The sequence below is a fragment of the Trachemys scripta genome, chromosome 5 (genome assembly GCF_013100865.1).
Source record: "Trachemys scripta elegans isolate TJP31775 chromosome 5, CAS_Tse_1.0, whole genome shotgun sequence".
Taxonomy (NCBI): domain Eukaryota; kingdom Metazoa; phylum Chordata; order Testudines; family Emydidae; genus Trachemys; species Trachemys scripta.
Window position 1 is genome coordinate 50036379 of NC_048302.1, and position 17560 is coordinate 50053938.

A 17560-nucleotide genomic window follows, 5' to 3' on the forward strand; every position below is an offset into this window, starting at 1 on the left:
ACTAGACATTTTAATTGCTTAACTTTTGTACATTTAAGCTATCAAATAAAACATTGTTTTAGTTTGAATAGCTTGTATCTGAATTCACTCACTAATGAAGGAGGGGCGAATTACTTGCAAAAAAAGTAATGGTAATACATTCATCTTTGATTTGTTCTGGTCATTGACATTTCAAATATAATTATCATTCTCAATCTTAACATCTAAAACTTAATTTGATGGTTTCATTTAAAAGATTTTCAGAGATAGTTCTATAACCAGCCACCACCATTATTTCATTTACAGAAAAATTTCTTCTGATGCTGCAGTCTGTGAAAAGAGCATTTGCTATTGACTCCAGTCATCCTTGGCTTCATGAGTGTATGATTCACCTCTTTGGCAGTGGTATGTATCTATCATATATATCTCTACATATAGTATTCCTGGAGGAATTGTGCACCAAAAATTAAAAATTTGGCACCAAAAATTTTAAAATTCTGCGCACAATATGTTAAAATATGCAGAATTTTGCATAATTTTATTTGTCAAAAATAACACAATATAATCAGGCCAGTTTCAATTATTTTAGTAATTTATTTCAAAATAAGGTATGGTCTAGATAATATTTAGTCCTGCCATGAGTGGACTAGATGACCTATCAAGGTCCCTTCCAGTCCTGTGAATCCATGATATCTGTCAAGAAGTATGTTTGTAACAATGCAGACAACAAAAAAGATTCAGGAAATGTTTTTTGACAAATAGATTTCTTATTAGGCATATTAATACACAACTTTGAGTAATAATTCATTTAAACTACAATACAGAAATGTAGTTTCTACACCCTTCAGAAGCAGTGCAAAGGCTTGGCGGGGGATTAGGAGGTCAGAGGTAATGGAGGAGCTGAGGGAGAGGGAAGTAATTGCTGGGAAGAAGCTTAGAAGTGAACCTAGAGGATTGTTGAGTGTGTGGGAGAAGTATGGAAGAGTTTGGGGTTGGGTGGTTAGGGGGGTGGAATTGCTAGGGAGTTGGGGAACCTCACCCATGCAGACCATGGCTGGCCCCTAGCCTTTTTCATTCAGTCAAACACATCTGCCCCCGTCCCCAGGTGTCCCTGCACCCCCCGTCCCCAGGTGTACCCGCCCCCCCCCCTTCCATTAGCCCCCCCCCCCGTGTCCCCCCCCTACTCCTTCTGAACCCCAGTCTGTGACCCCCCCCCCAGCAGTCCCATGTGCCTCAACCTGTCCATCCCCCCCATGTGCCTCCTCACCTGGCCCCACAGTAAGGTTACTGTAAGGAATGCAGCCTCTTATCCTACATATCCGCAGAGGGCTGCTCCCGTCTGGGAACGGCTGCCCTCTGGTCTCGTGCCACAGCAGACTCTGGTGGGCAAAAGAATGTATTTTCCGCGGAGAAAACAAATTTGGCCGGGGACATGAATACTGCACTTGTGCAGAGGTGCAAAATTCTCGCAGGAGTAATATATATGCCATCTGCAGCTATCTTTTGTGGTTATCTGTTTCCATTTACAAACTATCAACACAATTAATTCAAAATATTTAATATCAAATGTACATACATTAGAATGCTCTTTAAATGAATAACTTCATGTTGCTAGATTAACAGTACAGTTTTGACTACTACAGAGTGACTTAAAAGAGCGCTGTGATATTAAAAATCATATTCTGTAAACAAACTTCTTGACCAGTGCTATTAAAACTAAGGCATTTTAAGTCAAATTTACTTCCTGTTATGTAAGTTCTGTTGCCCTTTTGCATTTCTTGCAGCTATGATAATGAAAATTGGTGAATACAGGTTTACCTTCTGGTAAACATTTTCCTTTCATGTTCATAATGCTGCAGTCTTTGGGTTACAAATGCTCCATGAGAATACTTGTTTGTTTAAAAAATAAGATTGTTTTTTCAGAACTTAAATTTTGGCACAAACTTATGTTGACATTATCCCTTTAACTAATGTGGTTTTCTAACTTTTAGAAAACCCTTTGATAATTCGTTATTTTTTCCCCCCCATTCTAAGGCAGTGGTACCTAAGGCAATTAGTTTTGCAGTTAAATGGATATGAGGTTGGAGAGAGGTGTTTTCTCTTTTTAAAATGTGGCGTAGCCAAAGTACTTGTTTGTGTTTGGTGGTATGTTCTGCGTAACTTGGGAGTAGTTTTGCTAGTTCTTGGCATCAAGTGAAGTCAATTGTGAGTAGTTGACTAATGTGGACATCTGAAACTCATACCAGTGTAACTTTATACCACAACATGCCTTCATGAATTTTGTATAAAATGTATACTCAACACCTAAATCTTGCCATTTGTTAAGAAGAAAACATTCTGCAACTTTTTTTTTTTGTTTTGAACTTTTTATTAAGGCAAAGTTGCACTAAAATGTTAACATGCTACATCTTACATTACTGAAGACTTATTCGGGTTCAGGTTAATACTGTTAAACTGTTGAGTAAAATGTTTTTAGGAAAGCATCCTGTGTTCTGGGCCCTTATCCATAAATTAAAACATACAAAAGGACTGTCCACTAATACAGTTTTTCAATGGCCCTGATTAACTTCTGCTGACAAACTTCTTAGATGTGATCTGCAAAGAGGGGAGGAAAAATTGGGATTGTGCACTTCTGCTTGTTTGTGATGTTTTTAGGACACCTAAAGGCTAATTTGCATGCTGTTAAGAAATGTGTTGGAATCCAACCTCTCCTTCAATCCTGCTGGAAGTACAGAACAGTTAGGCAATTTCTCCAGTAAGGAGATGTGCTTAAACAAAATGTAGCTTAGAGTACTATATGCCCAAAGTCTACTTTGGTGAAAGCATCTAGGTGAATTTAGAAATGGTTGAATGTGTGGGACAAAGAACAGGTGGTGGTCCTGTGAATCTATACTTCTAGCAGGATGTAGGAGAAGAAGGACAATGGATCTGTACTTTCAGCAGGACGGAAGAAGATGAGGATGGGTCAACAGAGGCTTTTTATTTCTTTAATTGATTTTTGTTTTACATTGGAAACTCTAGTCTTGTTTTGAGAGAAAAATTGCTTATTTGCTGTATTTAATACTTGTTTAAGTTGAAATACCTGAGAAAAGAGTTAGAAAAAAAGTTCTTTTTTGTTAAAGGTTCAGCACTCTTGCACTTTAAGGGATTCATTAAGGGGTCCCAATCTACAAAAAAGACCATCAGCAGAACAGGGATCCTGTTCTCTATCCCCTCCCTGACTGATACACATCACAGATGCTTCAGGGACAGCCTGGAGTGCCCACCTGAGCCACCTGTAGATGCAAGGGACATGGTCTCAGGATAATCTGAATTATGACTAGACGTCCTGGAGATGAGACCCATCAGGCTGCCATGCATAGTGTTTCTGCCTGTTCTGCGGGAGTGCACAGTGGGTGCAGATCCTGACCGTGCATCCAAGATGTACTATATAAGCAGGGAGGAGCTTGATTATGCTCTGTCTGCCTGGAAGTGGAGTCATCAACATGGGATAATCCCACTGGCTCTGAACATCCCACTTCCCAGCAGTGACCTGGCAGACTTCTTAATTAGACATGCAGTGACCAACCACAAGTGGCCAATGAGGAAATGTCATAGATCCCATATTTAATTAATGAGGGGCTACTATAGTAGACTTGTTTGTCACAGAGGAGAACACCAAATGACAGACTTCTCCAGAGGAGGCATGAGGCCAGGACCATTGCTGGACACCTTTTTTTGGTGGTATCAAGGACTCCTCTTGTCTTCCCACAGATTCCCCTGATCTTCAGAATAGCATCCAAGATCAGGAGAGATCACGCTACAATAATCCTGATAGCTCTTCACTGGCTGAGACAGATTTTTGGTTGTTGGATCTGCTGTAGACGTTCACGTGACCTCCCGAGCACCTCATGGCCTATTTTGGACATAATATCTCAGAATCACAGTCAGTTCTTCTTTGAGTAGTGTCCCTGTGGATGCTCCACTTCAGGTGTGCTTGTGCCTCTTGAGCCCTTGATCGGAGATTTTCCATTAGCAGAATCTGTTCAGCCCACATATATGCATGCCACACACCAAGGGTATATAGAGTTGCACTGGCAAACCGGCCTCAGTTTCTTCTCTACCACCTTGGTGTGAGGCAGAACTCTAGTATGTCCACTTTGGCCATGCCTTAGTGTGTTCTACAGTTGTTTTTTCAGTTAGTTTAGTGTTTCTAGTTAATGTTTGTTGTTGTTGTTAGTAGTGAGAGGTTTGGGGTTTTTTTCTCCCCTTTTTCTGGGGAGCTTATTTGGCCTGGCTGGGCATGCCTTGCTAGCCAGGTTTCATATGCTTCCTCTGTTGTCAGGAGGCTATCCCGGTCAGCGAGAGCCACTCTTAAGTGTATCTGTTGCTTGGAAGAGTCCCATGTGTCCCAAGAGTGTAACTTTTGCCTAGCTCCCAAATTTAGAGCACAGAAGAATCAGGAGACAAAACTGAGGCTTCTGATGATGGAGTGCTCCCTTCGACCCACTTCTGAGTCAGGACAGGATTGTGCACACACGCCATACATCTGTCTCTTCCCAGATCCAGTGTCCCTTCGACCTCAGCCAGGTCTCTCCTAAGAGGGGCAAGATTTCAGAGGACTCTGGGAATGCTCCAAAGAGGAGGAGCTTGGTCTCTCACCACAAAGAGCTGGCTCCCAGAAGGCCCCAATCTCCCACTGAGTCTATGGTGTTGGAGCCCTCAATGGTTCGGCTCAGTACTCTGGAAATGAAAGACTTTTCTCTGGACTTTTCAGCAGATCTGGGCGACCCCGGAGTGCTTTTGAGAAGCATAGCTCTAGCAGGCCCTCCAGTATTGTCTGTGAAGGACAGGGAGGTCCAGGACATACATTCCTCTAGAATGGCACCGTCTACATCAGACTTATCAGTGTCTTCTCACTCGGCACTGTTGTTCCCAGAAAAATTGAAGCACCAGACACTTTTCGTCCTGGCTCCAGATCAACAGTATCGTCCACCTCAACTGCTGCATCAATACTGACCCACTCGGTACTGCAGGAATTCTGCAACTCCAGAGACATGCCAGGTTTAGATGATCTAGAGTCCCCACTTCTTAGGGGTACCGAATGACTCCCAGTACTGAGACCCCAGTCTTTGGATTATCATTGCTTCCTGGTACCACAAGATTCTCTGTCTTTTTCTACTGCCCCCCGCCTCCCCATTGGAGGACACTGAGGAGGAGGACGGAGACCTTCGATCAGCCTCCTCATCAGTGCAGGTTCCCCTCCACATCCATACAGTAACCCATACTTTGACAAGGATCCTTACCCACAACAGGGATGGAGAGATCAGTATTGAGTGCCTCCCCCTCTCCAATATGCCCCCTCCCCCCCATGCCATACTGGGATCCTTGGGATCAGCAACAGTTTGCCAGATCTCTAGCTCCATTGCACTGAGAAGCTAGAGCTAAACAATCTGCTCTATCAAATCCCCAACATGAGGAGGCTCTTGAAGAGCAGGAGACTAGGGTGGATAAGGAGGCCATCCCTCGAACTCTTATTTCATCCTCGACTCTTAATGAGGCAGTCTTGCTTACACCACCACCGATAGCCAGTGATTTTTGACAGTTCAAGAACCTTATGAAGAGGGTGGCTGACAACCTCCTCAAGAGAGATCTGAAGGATAAAGACCCACAACACAAGCTCTGTCCAGCTCTTTCAGCGCAACCCATGTGGGTGTTGTTGACTATCTGTTAATGAAATGCTCCTAGATCCAGAGAAGACTGTGTGGCAAATTCATGCCACCATCCCACCAACTTGCAAATGGGCAGATAAGAAATATTATGTCTCTCCGAGGGACTCAGAATTTTTGTTTTCCCACCCACTCACCTGATTCCATGGTAATGGAAGTAAATGAGGGGGGTAAGCAGCATCACTCTAGGTCTCCCCCTTGTAAGGACCAGAAGAGGTTAGACCTTCTTGGCTGAAAGGTTTACTCATCTGCGACCCACTAGTTTTGGATAGCAAACTGTCAGGCAATCATGGCCAAGTATAACTTCACAAATTACATCAAGTTTGCAGCATTTATTGAACATTTTCCACAGGAGCATAATGGAGAACACTGCTCATCCTATGCCCTCAAGATTTATTAAGGGTTTAGGGAACCTATACCCCGGGTTAAGGATCCTACTCTTTCTTGGGATCTCAACTTGGTATTTAGATACCTCATGGGACCTCTGTTTGAACCTATGGCAACCTGCTCCTTGCTTCCATTATCTATGACTATGGCCTGTCTAGAAGCTATCACATCAGCCCACAAGGTTGGGGAAATTGGGGCATTGTTCACAGACCTTCCATTTATGGTATTTTTTAAGGATAAGGTCTTTTTACAGCTGTACCCTAAATTCTTACCTAAAGTGCTGTCAGATTTTCATCTTAACCAGGCTATTCATCTATCAGTATTTTTCCCTAATCCACATAGATCTCAGTGTGAGACCTCCTTTCATATTTTGGACATTAGACATGCATTGGCCTTTTATCTAGATGAGACCAAGCAATTTTGGAAATCACCTAGACTGTTTGTCTCCATCGCAGAGAGATCCAGGGGGTCCACAACCTCTACACAGACTTTTAGGTGGATCTCTGGGTGTATCATCACAGCTGCTGCTCTATCTCCCCAAGCGATAATACCACACTCTACCCGATCACAGGCAACTTCCCCAGGTTTATTCAAGAGCATTCCAGTGTCCGAGATATGCAGAGCTGCTACATGACCCTCATTGCATACTTTTTCTAAACGCTGTTCCATGATCCATGCTGTCAGATCTGATGTGGTTCCTAGTATTGCTGTACTGTCTTTAGTCTTGGACTCAATTCCAAAGCTCCCTCCTCCCTGTGGGGATACTGCTTGGGAGTCACCTGAAGTGGAGCACCCATGGAAACCCTACTCAAAGAAGTTACTGACCTGGGGCAGTCACTGTGGTTCTTTGGGATGTGTGTCCCTATGAGTGCTCCACTACTCGCCCTCTTTCCCCTTTGCTTTAGATTTCTTCGTTGAACATTCCAATAGAGAAGGAACTGAGGGTGATTTGCACTCACAGCTCTATATATCCTCAGTGCACAGCACAATGTTGTGTAGAGCGCACACGTGGGCAAAACAGATACTGCCAACAGAAGATTTCCAATCAAAGGCTCAAGAGGTGCATGCACACCTGAAGCGGAGCACCCATAAGGACCCACTTCTCAAAGAACCACAGTTACTTCACAAGGTGAGTATCTTCTTCATCTACCATGCAGATCTCCAGTCATTGCACCTGACAGCTTAGATGTTGCTGGTTAAGCAGTACTAATAGGTTGCTCCCTTCAAGTTCCATTAATTCTCATACAAAGTAGAAGGTCTTCCATCAAGAAGACTTACTCTCAAAGTAGAAAAGATTTTCCCTTTGGGCAACCCAAAACAACTTAGACCCAATTGGGGCACCAGTACCAAAGGTACTAGATTATGTGCTGCTCCTGAAACAAGTGTTTGGTGTTCTCTAGGTCGAGCTAGCAGCAATATCCGCTTGCCCATCCTTCTGTAGGGTCTAGGTAGTGCTAAGACTGCACCCCAAGTTCATCCCTAAGGTAGTCTCAGATTTGTACCTAACCTTGCCAGTGTTCTTCCCGAAATCACACACAATAGGAAAGAAGAAACTACACACGTTGGACACGCATCCAGAGCATTTACTGTATTACTTTAATAGGACCTGATCCATTTTAGCTGTCTCCCTGCCTCTTTGTGACCCCTTCTGTTCCATCCAAAGGCCAAGCCATCTCATCTCAGAGAGTCTTGAAGTGGATTGCGCAGTGCATTTCCATCTTGTATCATGCTCAAAGAAGAGAGAATGATACTTACCCAACAGTAATTGTGGTTCTTTGAGATGTTGTAGTCACTGTAGATCTCATAACCTGCCATCCATCCCTGCTTTTTGGTGTCTTTAGCTGTCACTGGCTTCAAATTGCGAGGGAACTGAAGGAGGGTCATAGCTGCCCCACCCTTTATGCCTTTGTACGACACGTGCGCCCTTGACAGACCCTGCTACTCAAATTTCTGGTTTTGGATGCATGAGATGTATGCACGCTGTACAGTAGGATCCACACCGCCTACAGCATCTCAAAGAACCACAGTTATTGTAGAGTAAATCGCTATTATTTTTGTCAATTTCTGGGCACCAGCAATTGTTATAGTATTTGGCATTTCTATAATGAGATGACCTTTACCCTCAATATAATCTGTAAAAGCACAGTTTGCAATCTTTTTGTCTGTAAAGGCTTATTAGTGATAAAGTATAAAGAGGGGAAAAAATAGAACTTTTTGGTTATTTACCTTTCTTCATCTTAATGAATTTTCAGTTGACACTGATTTCTTTCAATTACACTAATATAAAAATGGTGGGTGATATTTTTCAAGTCAGTTATATTTTGCTGTGATTAATGATAGAAAATATCCATATTTGTGTTAAATATTTTTTTTCCTTTTTACCCAATAGTATCTGAAAGTAAAGATCTACCCGATACAGTTAGAACAGTGTTAAATCAAGAAATGAATCGGCTTTTTGGGGCAACTAATCCAAAGAACTTCAATGAAGCTTTCCTTAAAAAGAACTATGACTCACTACCACATAGGTTATCAGGTACTTTGTTTTTGTTATTTCTAAATTGTTTCCTGTTTCTGTGGATTTACCTCAAGGACCCTTATCTTTCTCTTCCTCTTTCCCACTTCCTATGCCCATATAGCATTGGCCCCTCTCTGTTCCCACACTATAGGTGTGATAGGCTGCTTTTTCCATCTGGAATGGCTTTCTTGTATCCATTTAAATTCTCAGTTGAAAACAACTTTTTGTCCTTGCCTATATATCTTAATATCTCTCCCTGTATGCCTCAATTCTTGGCTGCACTGTGTAAAAAATCTTTGCATCACCTCTGGCCCATAGACATTTCTGGCGTAAGTGAAGCGTCATGAAAGATCTTTTAATGCTAACTGTTAATTCTAAAATGTTTTGGGATACGGTTTATATGAATGACACTAAACAAAATAATTGTATTTTATTGATTCATTAAGTTTAAAATATCCTGGGGATGGGAAGTTTCCCTTAAATGGAAAAACTTAATATTGTGAAACACTTTTCCAGCAAGCTTTTTTCCTAATTCTAGCAATAATTCATTGATTTTAGAATACGTGATTCTTCAATGCTGGTTTTCTGTTTCTGAAATTGTTGGATTAAATTTGGTGCAAATCAGAGATTACAACTGCAAATGGTATTGGCAACAAGTGGTATTTGATCAAAATAGATAATAAATAGTGGGTCCAGTAGTCTAAATATGCTGCACAAGATTCAGGCAGCTGCCATCTCTACTATAGAGCTCTGCAATATAAAGTTCTCAACATAAGGGTTGATGTGTCACGGAAGAGCTTCTGCTGCAGTTTGACTCAAACATTGTCTGAATTGGTTGGCTCCAGTAGGGCAGGAATCTGTAGAATGGCCCGTAGCCACTAGAGAACACTCTCTCACTTAACCTGGAATTGCAGCCAGGTGTCCTGAGTCTGTGTATTCTTCTGCTGTCAGCAAATAGCTGTGAAACTCACTGGCAAAGTGTCTCATCCCCTTTAGTGGCTGTTCCATATAGACAATAACAGTCTACTGTACTGCTACCAGTTACACCATTAGCTGAAGAGGTAGATGTTTGTGCTGTGTCTCTAAAGGTCTCAATCTTTCTGATGACCCAAGATGAGGATGAGTGTGATTCCATGTGATGGAATTTCTATTTTTAAGGGGTGCTTTGTTTTGTTTTTAATTACAACAGTTTTGTCCTTGATCTCTTTGTGCCTCATTTCCCTAGTTGTATGAATGCCACCTAATCTCACTGGGGTGTTGGAAAGATAAATTCATTGTCCTTGAAGTACTCAGTATGGTGAACTCAGGATACACACTCACCAGGAAATTAATAATAATTTTTTATTCAGTGCAGGATTTAGATGGTTTACATTCAGTGTGTGGTAGATCCCTTATTTAGTGAGGAGGATAAATACTGAATAACTACTAATTTACTGTATGAAGCAGGGATCCTGAGGAAAATGTAACGTAATCATGATAAAAGGCTGTCATGTATATGCACAAGAGGCCAATCTAAGGTTGCATGGGCACCGTGGATTCTGTCAGTTTGGAACTTTTTGAGTGCTTGACTTTTGAACGGAAACATTTTTTTAATGTATTTTTTTAATATTATATTAAAGCATTAAAATTAACACGATATACAATGATAGAAATGCTACAAGTGGATGATTTGTAATAGCTGTGGGAAGCCAAATTTGAGTTTCTTCATGTATGTCTGAAATGTCAACCATAATATTATATTAATACAGGTTTCCTAAAATGTGTTAAAATGTTTAGTGCTGGTGAAAAATCTCCAAGGTGCAGACAGTAATTTGAAGCATACAAAACTCCACTTTTCCTGCAGAGTGGCATAAAGAGTTGGCCTTCTTATCAGGGCATTATTCCCTTGACCTCACCAGTAGAACCCCGTGGTGCTGGAACAATATTTATAGTGGGGGTGCTGAAGGTGGCAACCATGTATTTGGGTTGTTATTATTACTTGAAGCCAGGGGGTGGGGCAGCACCCTCACCAACCCTAGTTCTAGCACCTATGGTAGAACCTTCCCTCTTAATCTCCCATGTTTATTTCCGCCTAGTAGTTTATCATCCAGTTATTAGGTGTCCTCATTTTTCAAGTCATGGTTTTCCATAGCACCCTTTCCCAATGGTGATTACATATTCTAGTGGCTGCTGCATTACAGCCTGGGCAGTGGTGATGCAGGGTTCCCAGCACAGCCCTGATATCGTGCCTCAGCTTTGATCTAGAGGGGCCACCACTAGCATTTAGAGGTTAGTACATTCTCCATGCCTATTTTGTATTTTGAAACCACCACCAACTTTGCCAATCTTAATTTGTTTTATGTAGAATCTTGTGCATTAAAAAATAGACATAGCGCACCCATTTATTTACTCTAATATGGAGAACATTGAACACAAGACTCCAAATGGGAATCCTTTTGGGCCAGTTTTGAATTTTGATCTAGAACTCAGTATCCCATTTTTTTCAGAGCTGTGTAATATTGTGTAATACAGACTTGTTTGACTTGATATTATGCTGGAGAAAATTATTTTTCTCTTGTAGCTGCCAAAATGGTGTACTATTTGGATCCTTCCAGTCAGAAAAGAGCAGTGGAGCTGGCAACATCCCTCGATGAATCCCTTACCAACAGGAATCTTCAGGTAAAGAGGGGAGATTTTTTTGGAACCTGAGAGTTTGCCTCTTCTAGATAATTGGCACCAGGAGTGTTGTTCATGTGTTTTGTCTCCCTGCTGTATTAGCCCCCTTAAACTTTTTGGTTCTGTAAGCAATATCATTTTGGTTGTTTGGGAAGTTTTAGATTGTGTTAGACAGTTGGTACATCCATAATCTGGTATTCTGCAGATGGGCAGAAATCCTGACTTTCGGATGCTTTTGTCAGTCATAAAAACTGTTAAAATAGCTTCTTTCCCATCTTAACTGCTTTTGCCACAGACTTAGGAATCTTTTATCCTGCTCTTTCTGGGGGCATATGGACTTGGAATCTGTGAAATATTCTCTCTTTCAGGAAGAAATAATATAGGAAAGAATTAGGACAACATGTATCTGATGACTGAAAATCTAGTATTGGGACCTCAGATAAAGGTCATTATAATTGCAGCTACACCTCTACCCCGATATAAGGCGACCTGATATAACACAAATTCGAATATAATGTGATAAAGCAGTGCTCCAGGAGGGCGGGGCTGCGCACTCCGACAGATCAAAGCAAGTTTGATATAATGCGGTTTCACCTATAATGCGGTAAGATTTTTTTGGCTCCCGAGGACAGCGTTATATCGGGGTAGAGGTGTATTTTAAACAAATCAGAATGAAGAGATCTAAACTGTCTGGATTAATGTACAAAATTCTTCTTAATTTCCTCTTTTTCTCCTCCGTCCTTCAATGCCCTTGACACTTACTCATAGGTGCTGGAACTAAGGGTGCGGAGGGTGCTGCAGCACCCCCTGGCTTGAAGTGGTTTCCATTATATGCAGGGTTTACAGTTTGGTTCAGTTGCTCTCAGCACTCCCACTATAAAAAAAAAATTTCCAGCACTCCTGGACTTACTAGAAAATGTGATTCTTCAAAGGCTGTTCTTTTCAGTATGCTCCTTGGCTCTTGCTCCTAGTGCTTGACTGGAATGCCTAGAGCTCAAAAAGCTAAGCCATTAGGCTCTAGCATTGTATATAACCCCAGCTGCAGAACCCAAGTGCCTCTTGTGCTGCCAGCTGTCTAGTTCCTTTCTTACTACCGAGATCAATGTTCATCAGTTGTTGTAGCAGACCTGTCTGTCTCTTCACATTCTTGGAAGAAAAAACTCAGGTTTTTTACAGCAGAATTCATATACTTACTATAGAACTTAGTGCTGTTTCATGTTAAACTAAAAATAAACCATTTATCAGCATCACATGTCACCAGTTTCTTATTCCCAGTATAGTAGACTAGCTGTGAAGTTGAGTTTTTTCAGTATAATCGTCCGAAAATAGAAAATGTTTTTCGGTGATACTTTGAGAACAGAACTATTTACAGAACTGCTAGCTATACATGGAGTTGTTGATGCTTTCCAGCATTGTGGTACTATTTTCTTAACCAGTGAAGGGAAGTCTGACTCTGAATTTTAGTGACTTAATAATTGCTTGCATTAAAAATAGACTAAGAATACACTGAATAGCCACTCGAAGGATAGGATTAATTATAGCATTCTCATAATCCAAGAACCACTAATTATCAGGAAGTCACACATCTTAAATACTCTTAGCCTAATAGTTCCAACAATTAGAAGTAAATAGAAATTGGATTTTGAGCTACTTTGTGTAATCTTGAACTCGCATGAAGATCTTTATTCTTTGCAGTGACTGCAGCCTGCAGAGAGAGTGGATCAGTTCGAGAACTCTTTAATTGCTTTGTAGACCATTGAGCTGGAGCCTGGGTTCTGGGACCTTTCCTCCTTGTGGGGTTCCAGAGCCCAGGCTCTAGCCCGAGCCCAAAGGTCTATGCCATAGTTAAACAGCTCTATAGCCTAAGCCCCTCAAGCCTGAGTCAGCTGACATGGGCCAGCCATGGGTGTTTAATTGCAGTGTAGACATACCCTTTAAATCTATCACTATAAGGCAGGTTTTCTAATCCTGTAATCATACTTGTGGTTCTCCTCTGAACCCTCTCCAATGTATCAACATCCTTGAACTGTGGGCAACAGAACTGGACACAGTATTCCAGCAGCAGTTGCACCAATATCAAGTACAGAGGTGAAATAATCTCTCTACTCCCACTCAAAAATTCCCTGTTCATGCATCCCAGGATTGTGTGAGCTCTTTCAGCCACAGCATCACACTGGGAGCTCATGTTCAGCTGATTATCCACCACAATCCCCAAATTTATTTGTCACTGCTTCCCAGGATAGAGTCCCCCATCCTGTAAGTATGGCCTATGTTCTTTGTTCATAGATGTATACACTTAGCCCTAGTCAAATGCATATTGTTTCCTTGCGTCCAGCATATCAAGAGACTTAGACCACTCTGAATCAGTGACCCGTCCTTTTCATTTTTATCACTCCTTCAATTTTTGTGTCCTTTGCAAATATGTTAAGTAGCATAGGGCTAAGAACCAGTCTCTGTGCGATCCCACTGGAGAAACACCCACTTGATGATGATTCCCCGTTTATAGTTACGTTGTGAAACTAATCAGTGAGCTGGTTTTTAATCCTTTCAGTGTGTGCCATGTTCATTTTATATCGGTCTAGTTTTTTAATCACAATATTGTGTGATATCAAGTCAAACACCTTACAGAAGTCTGACTATGTTATGTAAACACGATTATCTTTATCAACCAAACTTGTAATCTCATCAATAAAGATATCATATTCGTTTCACAGGATGTATTTTCTATAAACCCATAGTGATTGACATTAATTGTATTACCCTTTAACTCCTTATTAATTGAGTATCAGCTGCTGCATTATCTTGCCTAGGATCGATGTCAGGCTGACAGGCCTATAATTACCCAAGTTATCCCATTTACCCTTTTTTAACAAATGTAGGGAAACTACATGGAGTTTTCAAATACACCTCTACCCCGATGTAACACTGTCCTTGGGAGCCAAAAAATCTTACCACATTATAGGTGAAACCGTGTTGTATCGAACTTGCTTTGATCCGCCGGAGTGCACAGCCCCGCCCCCCCCGGAGCACTGCTTTACCGCGTTATATCCGAATTCATGTTGTATCGGGTCGCGTTATATCAGGGTAGAGGTGTACTCATAAAGTATTATTGCTTTAATTCAGCCTCATAGTAAAAATCTAGATTTTTGCCACCAGTGTTCTAAGTCTTTGAGTTATGAATGCTCCACCTGTTATACCTCCCAGATGTTTTATTTAGTGGATGTCTTTATAATTTGCAGACAGTTCTCCACAGTTTCCTCTATACTATGTCATTCTTCTGGTCCAGTATCTTTTCCCTGTGTGGTTATCAAGGTGTCTTCAAGTATTCTTTCCAAACTCTTCTGCTTGCAGGCCCACTTTAATGCAGAGTTCTATACCCTTTTTAATAAAGGGCACATTATTCTTGTAACTCTTTGAGTCTCCATGCAAGGCATCTACATTTGATAAAAAGAAAACATACTTCCGTGTAATTTTTGAATAGTATTTTTGTGCCTGTAACTGGGCCTTTTTTTGCCTTAGAGTTGGGGCTTCTGTAACAGTTTTTTAAGAATCACACCTTTTACGTGGGAGCTAATACTTGGAAGTGCTGTGGCTTATTTCAAGTTCCACTGCACTGGTGTACACTGGTCCCTTCTGGAACCCATTGACTGAGGATTTTGAGTAATGCAGTCCCATTAGTTATGTATGAGGAGTGTTATTGCAGGAATATGGATCTCTTGCAATGCAAAACACCTATAAATGAAAAATAACTACTAAGTATTTTTTCCTTTGTTTTATAAACTCTAGTGAGTCCGAGACACAGTCACATAATTGTACAGTCCAAATATTTAGGAAAAAATAATTCTGATTTCATCTAGAATCATTGTGTAGGTAAAGCTAGAAACAAAATTTAAATCAAATGTTTTATCACTGGAATTGCTGACCTCTGGAATTGTGTGATGTTGACACTTTGATGCTCTTCCAGCTTTTTCTGCCAGGAGAGTCAACAAAGTGAAGTGATAATTATTTGTGTTAAAAGACTCTCTGCAACTAGTAGGGCTAGAAATTTCACTTTACTTGATGCTTTGACTCTAGAGAGTAAATTTAGTATTTTTACAATATGCTATAAGAAGGCTTTTGCAGCTATGCCCTTAAACTAAGTCTAAAAATGTTCGTATGACTTTCTCAAATATGCATAATGTTCTGTATATGTATTTATTTAGAAAAATACACATTTGAAAGTAGGGCAGAAGCTAGAAAATAACTATATATTCAGAAGTATTATATCTTTTAATGAGTGTCATAGATGAATATTTATAAGAAGATTTAACACTTCGTTCTTTTGTTTTAATTAGACGTGTATGGAGGTATTAGAAGCTTTGAATGATGGTAGCCTGGGAGACTGTAAAGAAGCAGCTGAAACTTACAGAGCGAATTGTCATAAGCTTTTCCCTTATGCTTTGGCTTTCATGCCCCCTGGATATGAAGAGGATATGAAGATCACAGTTAATGGAGATAGTTCTGCAGAAACTGAAGAACTGGCCAATGAAATATGAACAACTTTGTTTAAAAAAAAAAAAAAAGGAAAAGGAAGAAAGAATGGAATAACATTGGTCCATATCTGGTGTATAATATTTTTGTCACGCACCTGCTGAATTGTTCTAACTTACACAGAGAAAGGAAGGAGTAAAAATGTTGCCTTCAAATAGTTTTACTTTTTTATCCTGCTGACAAAGTATATATATAAAATATCTAACATATTACTGGATATAGGTTGTTCAGTTTCTTAAGAAAAATTAAAAGCTGCTAAAATTGAAGAAAAAAAAACCCTTATCCTTACCTACCTACCCCATGTTTTTAAACTAATTTATATGAAATCTGGAGGCTCATAGCCCTCAGAGCAGGTGTGTGGCAGAAATATTACTTTAAATTTGTCTTGTGAGATTACTATTATCTCAGACAGCAAAAACGCTGTTTTAGCACTGGATTCTTTCACTGAGCACAAAGAGTTGTTGGGGCTTTAGCATCTGACTGATTTTGATACGGAGATGATTCTATTCATAGGAAGTATTCATTGTGAATCACTATTTACAGAGAAAACTACAACATACATGTGATGTTGTAGAGACTGGGACATATAGATACCAAGCAGAATTAAGAAACATAGGGTGTTCAATAAGCTTGTTGTGTCTCCGAAGTTCACTGTACACGATCAGTTTGGTGTTCTTGCACCACAGTTTTAAACTGAAGGAACCAGTTAGAACAATCTCTTCATTTTAATTAAACTTGAAAAGAAAGAACACTGCTGTTTTTGAGATGAACCTCACAGCATAGTTTGGCCAAACTTGTTAAAACTGTAATGCAAGAACCAAATGAAATTATGCACTGTGATGTGGCACCAACTAATTAGAAAGATAGTGTGCATTTTTCACATAGAGTGAAAACAAAATGAGAACATACTATGGCTTGAAGTTACAAAGAGCGGAACTCCTGACTACCATTTTATGACTGATCAAGAGACTAATAGTTTAAAACCTCAGCAGGCCTTGTTCACGTTATGCAGAGAAAAACAAGTGCTGCAGTTTAGATACCTCTGGAACTTTTCCACAGTGTCACCGGTTTGTAATACTTGAAGCCCTACATTTCTAAGAATATATTTCTTGCTCAGTTGTTTCAGGCAAACTCAAGACTTTGTAACTTTTAAGGGGCCCAAGATTTTTTTTTTTCAAATAACAGACCAGCTTCTTATTCCTGCAGTTACAGATGTAATTTCCTTTGTCAAACATAAGGTACCAAATATAATGCAATAAAATGTTTTGAAAAACAGTTGTGTGAATATTTTAACCAGTCTGTGTTGGACTTTGTAAATTACTGGATGAAGAGAGAGGTGCAGTTCAGAGTTGATTTAATGTGCTGTTCAGTTCCACTGTTAATGTGTCACTGCTGATGGGTGGACTTTGATTGTATATTAAGTGCTAATGCATTATATATTAGTGCTTAGTATCAGGGAAATCCAATAATACAAAATGCATTACTACTTGGCTTCAGAATACCAACAACAAAGGTTATGCTGACAGCTATTGTAGACTGCAATTCATCACTTGCAAAATAAAGTTCAAGCCACCTGCATTAATGGTATAGATGAGAGAAGTGCCCAAATGCTTTTATGGACCATAAAGCAATGAAAAAATTGACCAGAGGCTAAAAAGTCAGTGCCTTCTTTGCAATATTTCAATTACAGAATATCATAATTAAGTGAAAGTATAAATTGTATCTTTTTTCATATTCTGGAATTTAATGATTGACACTTTGTATAATTGTGGCCTTTAGGGGGGCT

At 40.2% G+C, this 17560-nt stretch overlaps 1 protein-coding gene across 1 annotated transcript in view; it reads left to right on the forward strand.

The window, feature by feature from the left end:
• The window catches only part of NAA15 (N-alpha-acetyltransferase 15, NatA auxiliary subunit), a 58446-nt gene extending 41399 nt beyond the window's left edge, over positions 1–17047 (forward strand). Inside the window, exons 17-20 of the mRNA XM_034771270.1 lie at positions 286–384; positions 8464–8607; positions 11150–11247; positions 15579–17047. Coding sequence (XP_034627161.1) covers positions 286–384; positions 8464–8607; positions 11150–11247; positions 15579–15779 — 542 coding nt within the window. The 3' untranslated portion in view covers positions 15780–17047. The remainder of the gene's footprint in view (positions 1–285; positions 385–8463; positions 8608–11149; positions 11248–15578) is intronic.
• The last annotated feature ends 513 nt before the right edge of the window (positions 17048–17560 follow it).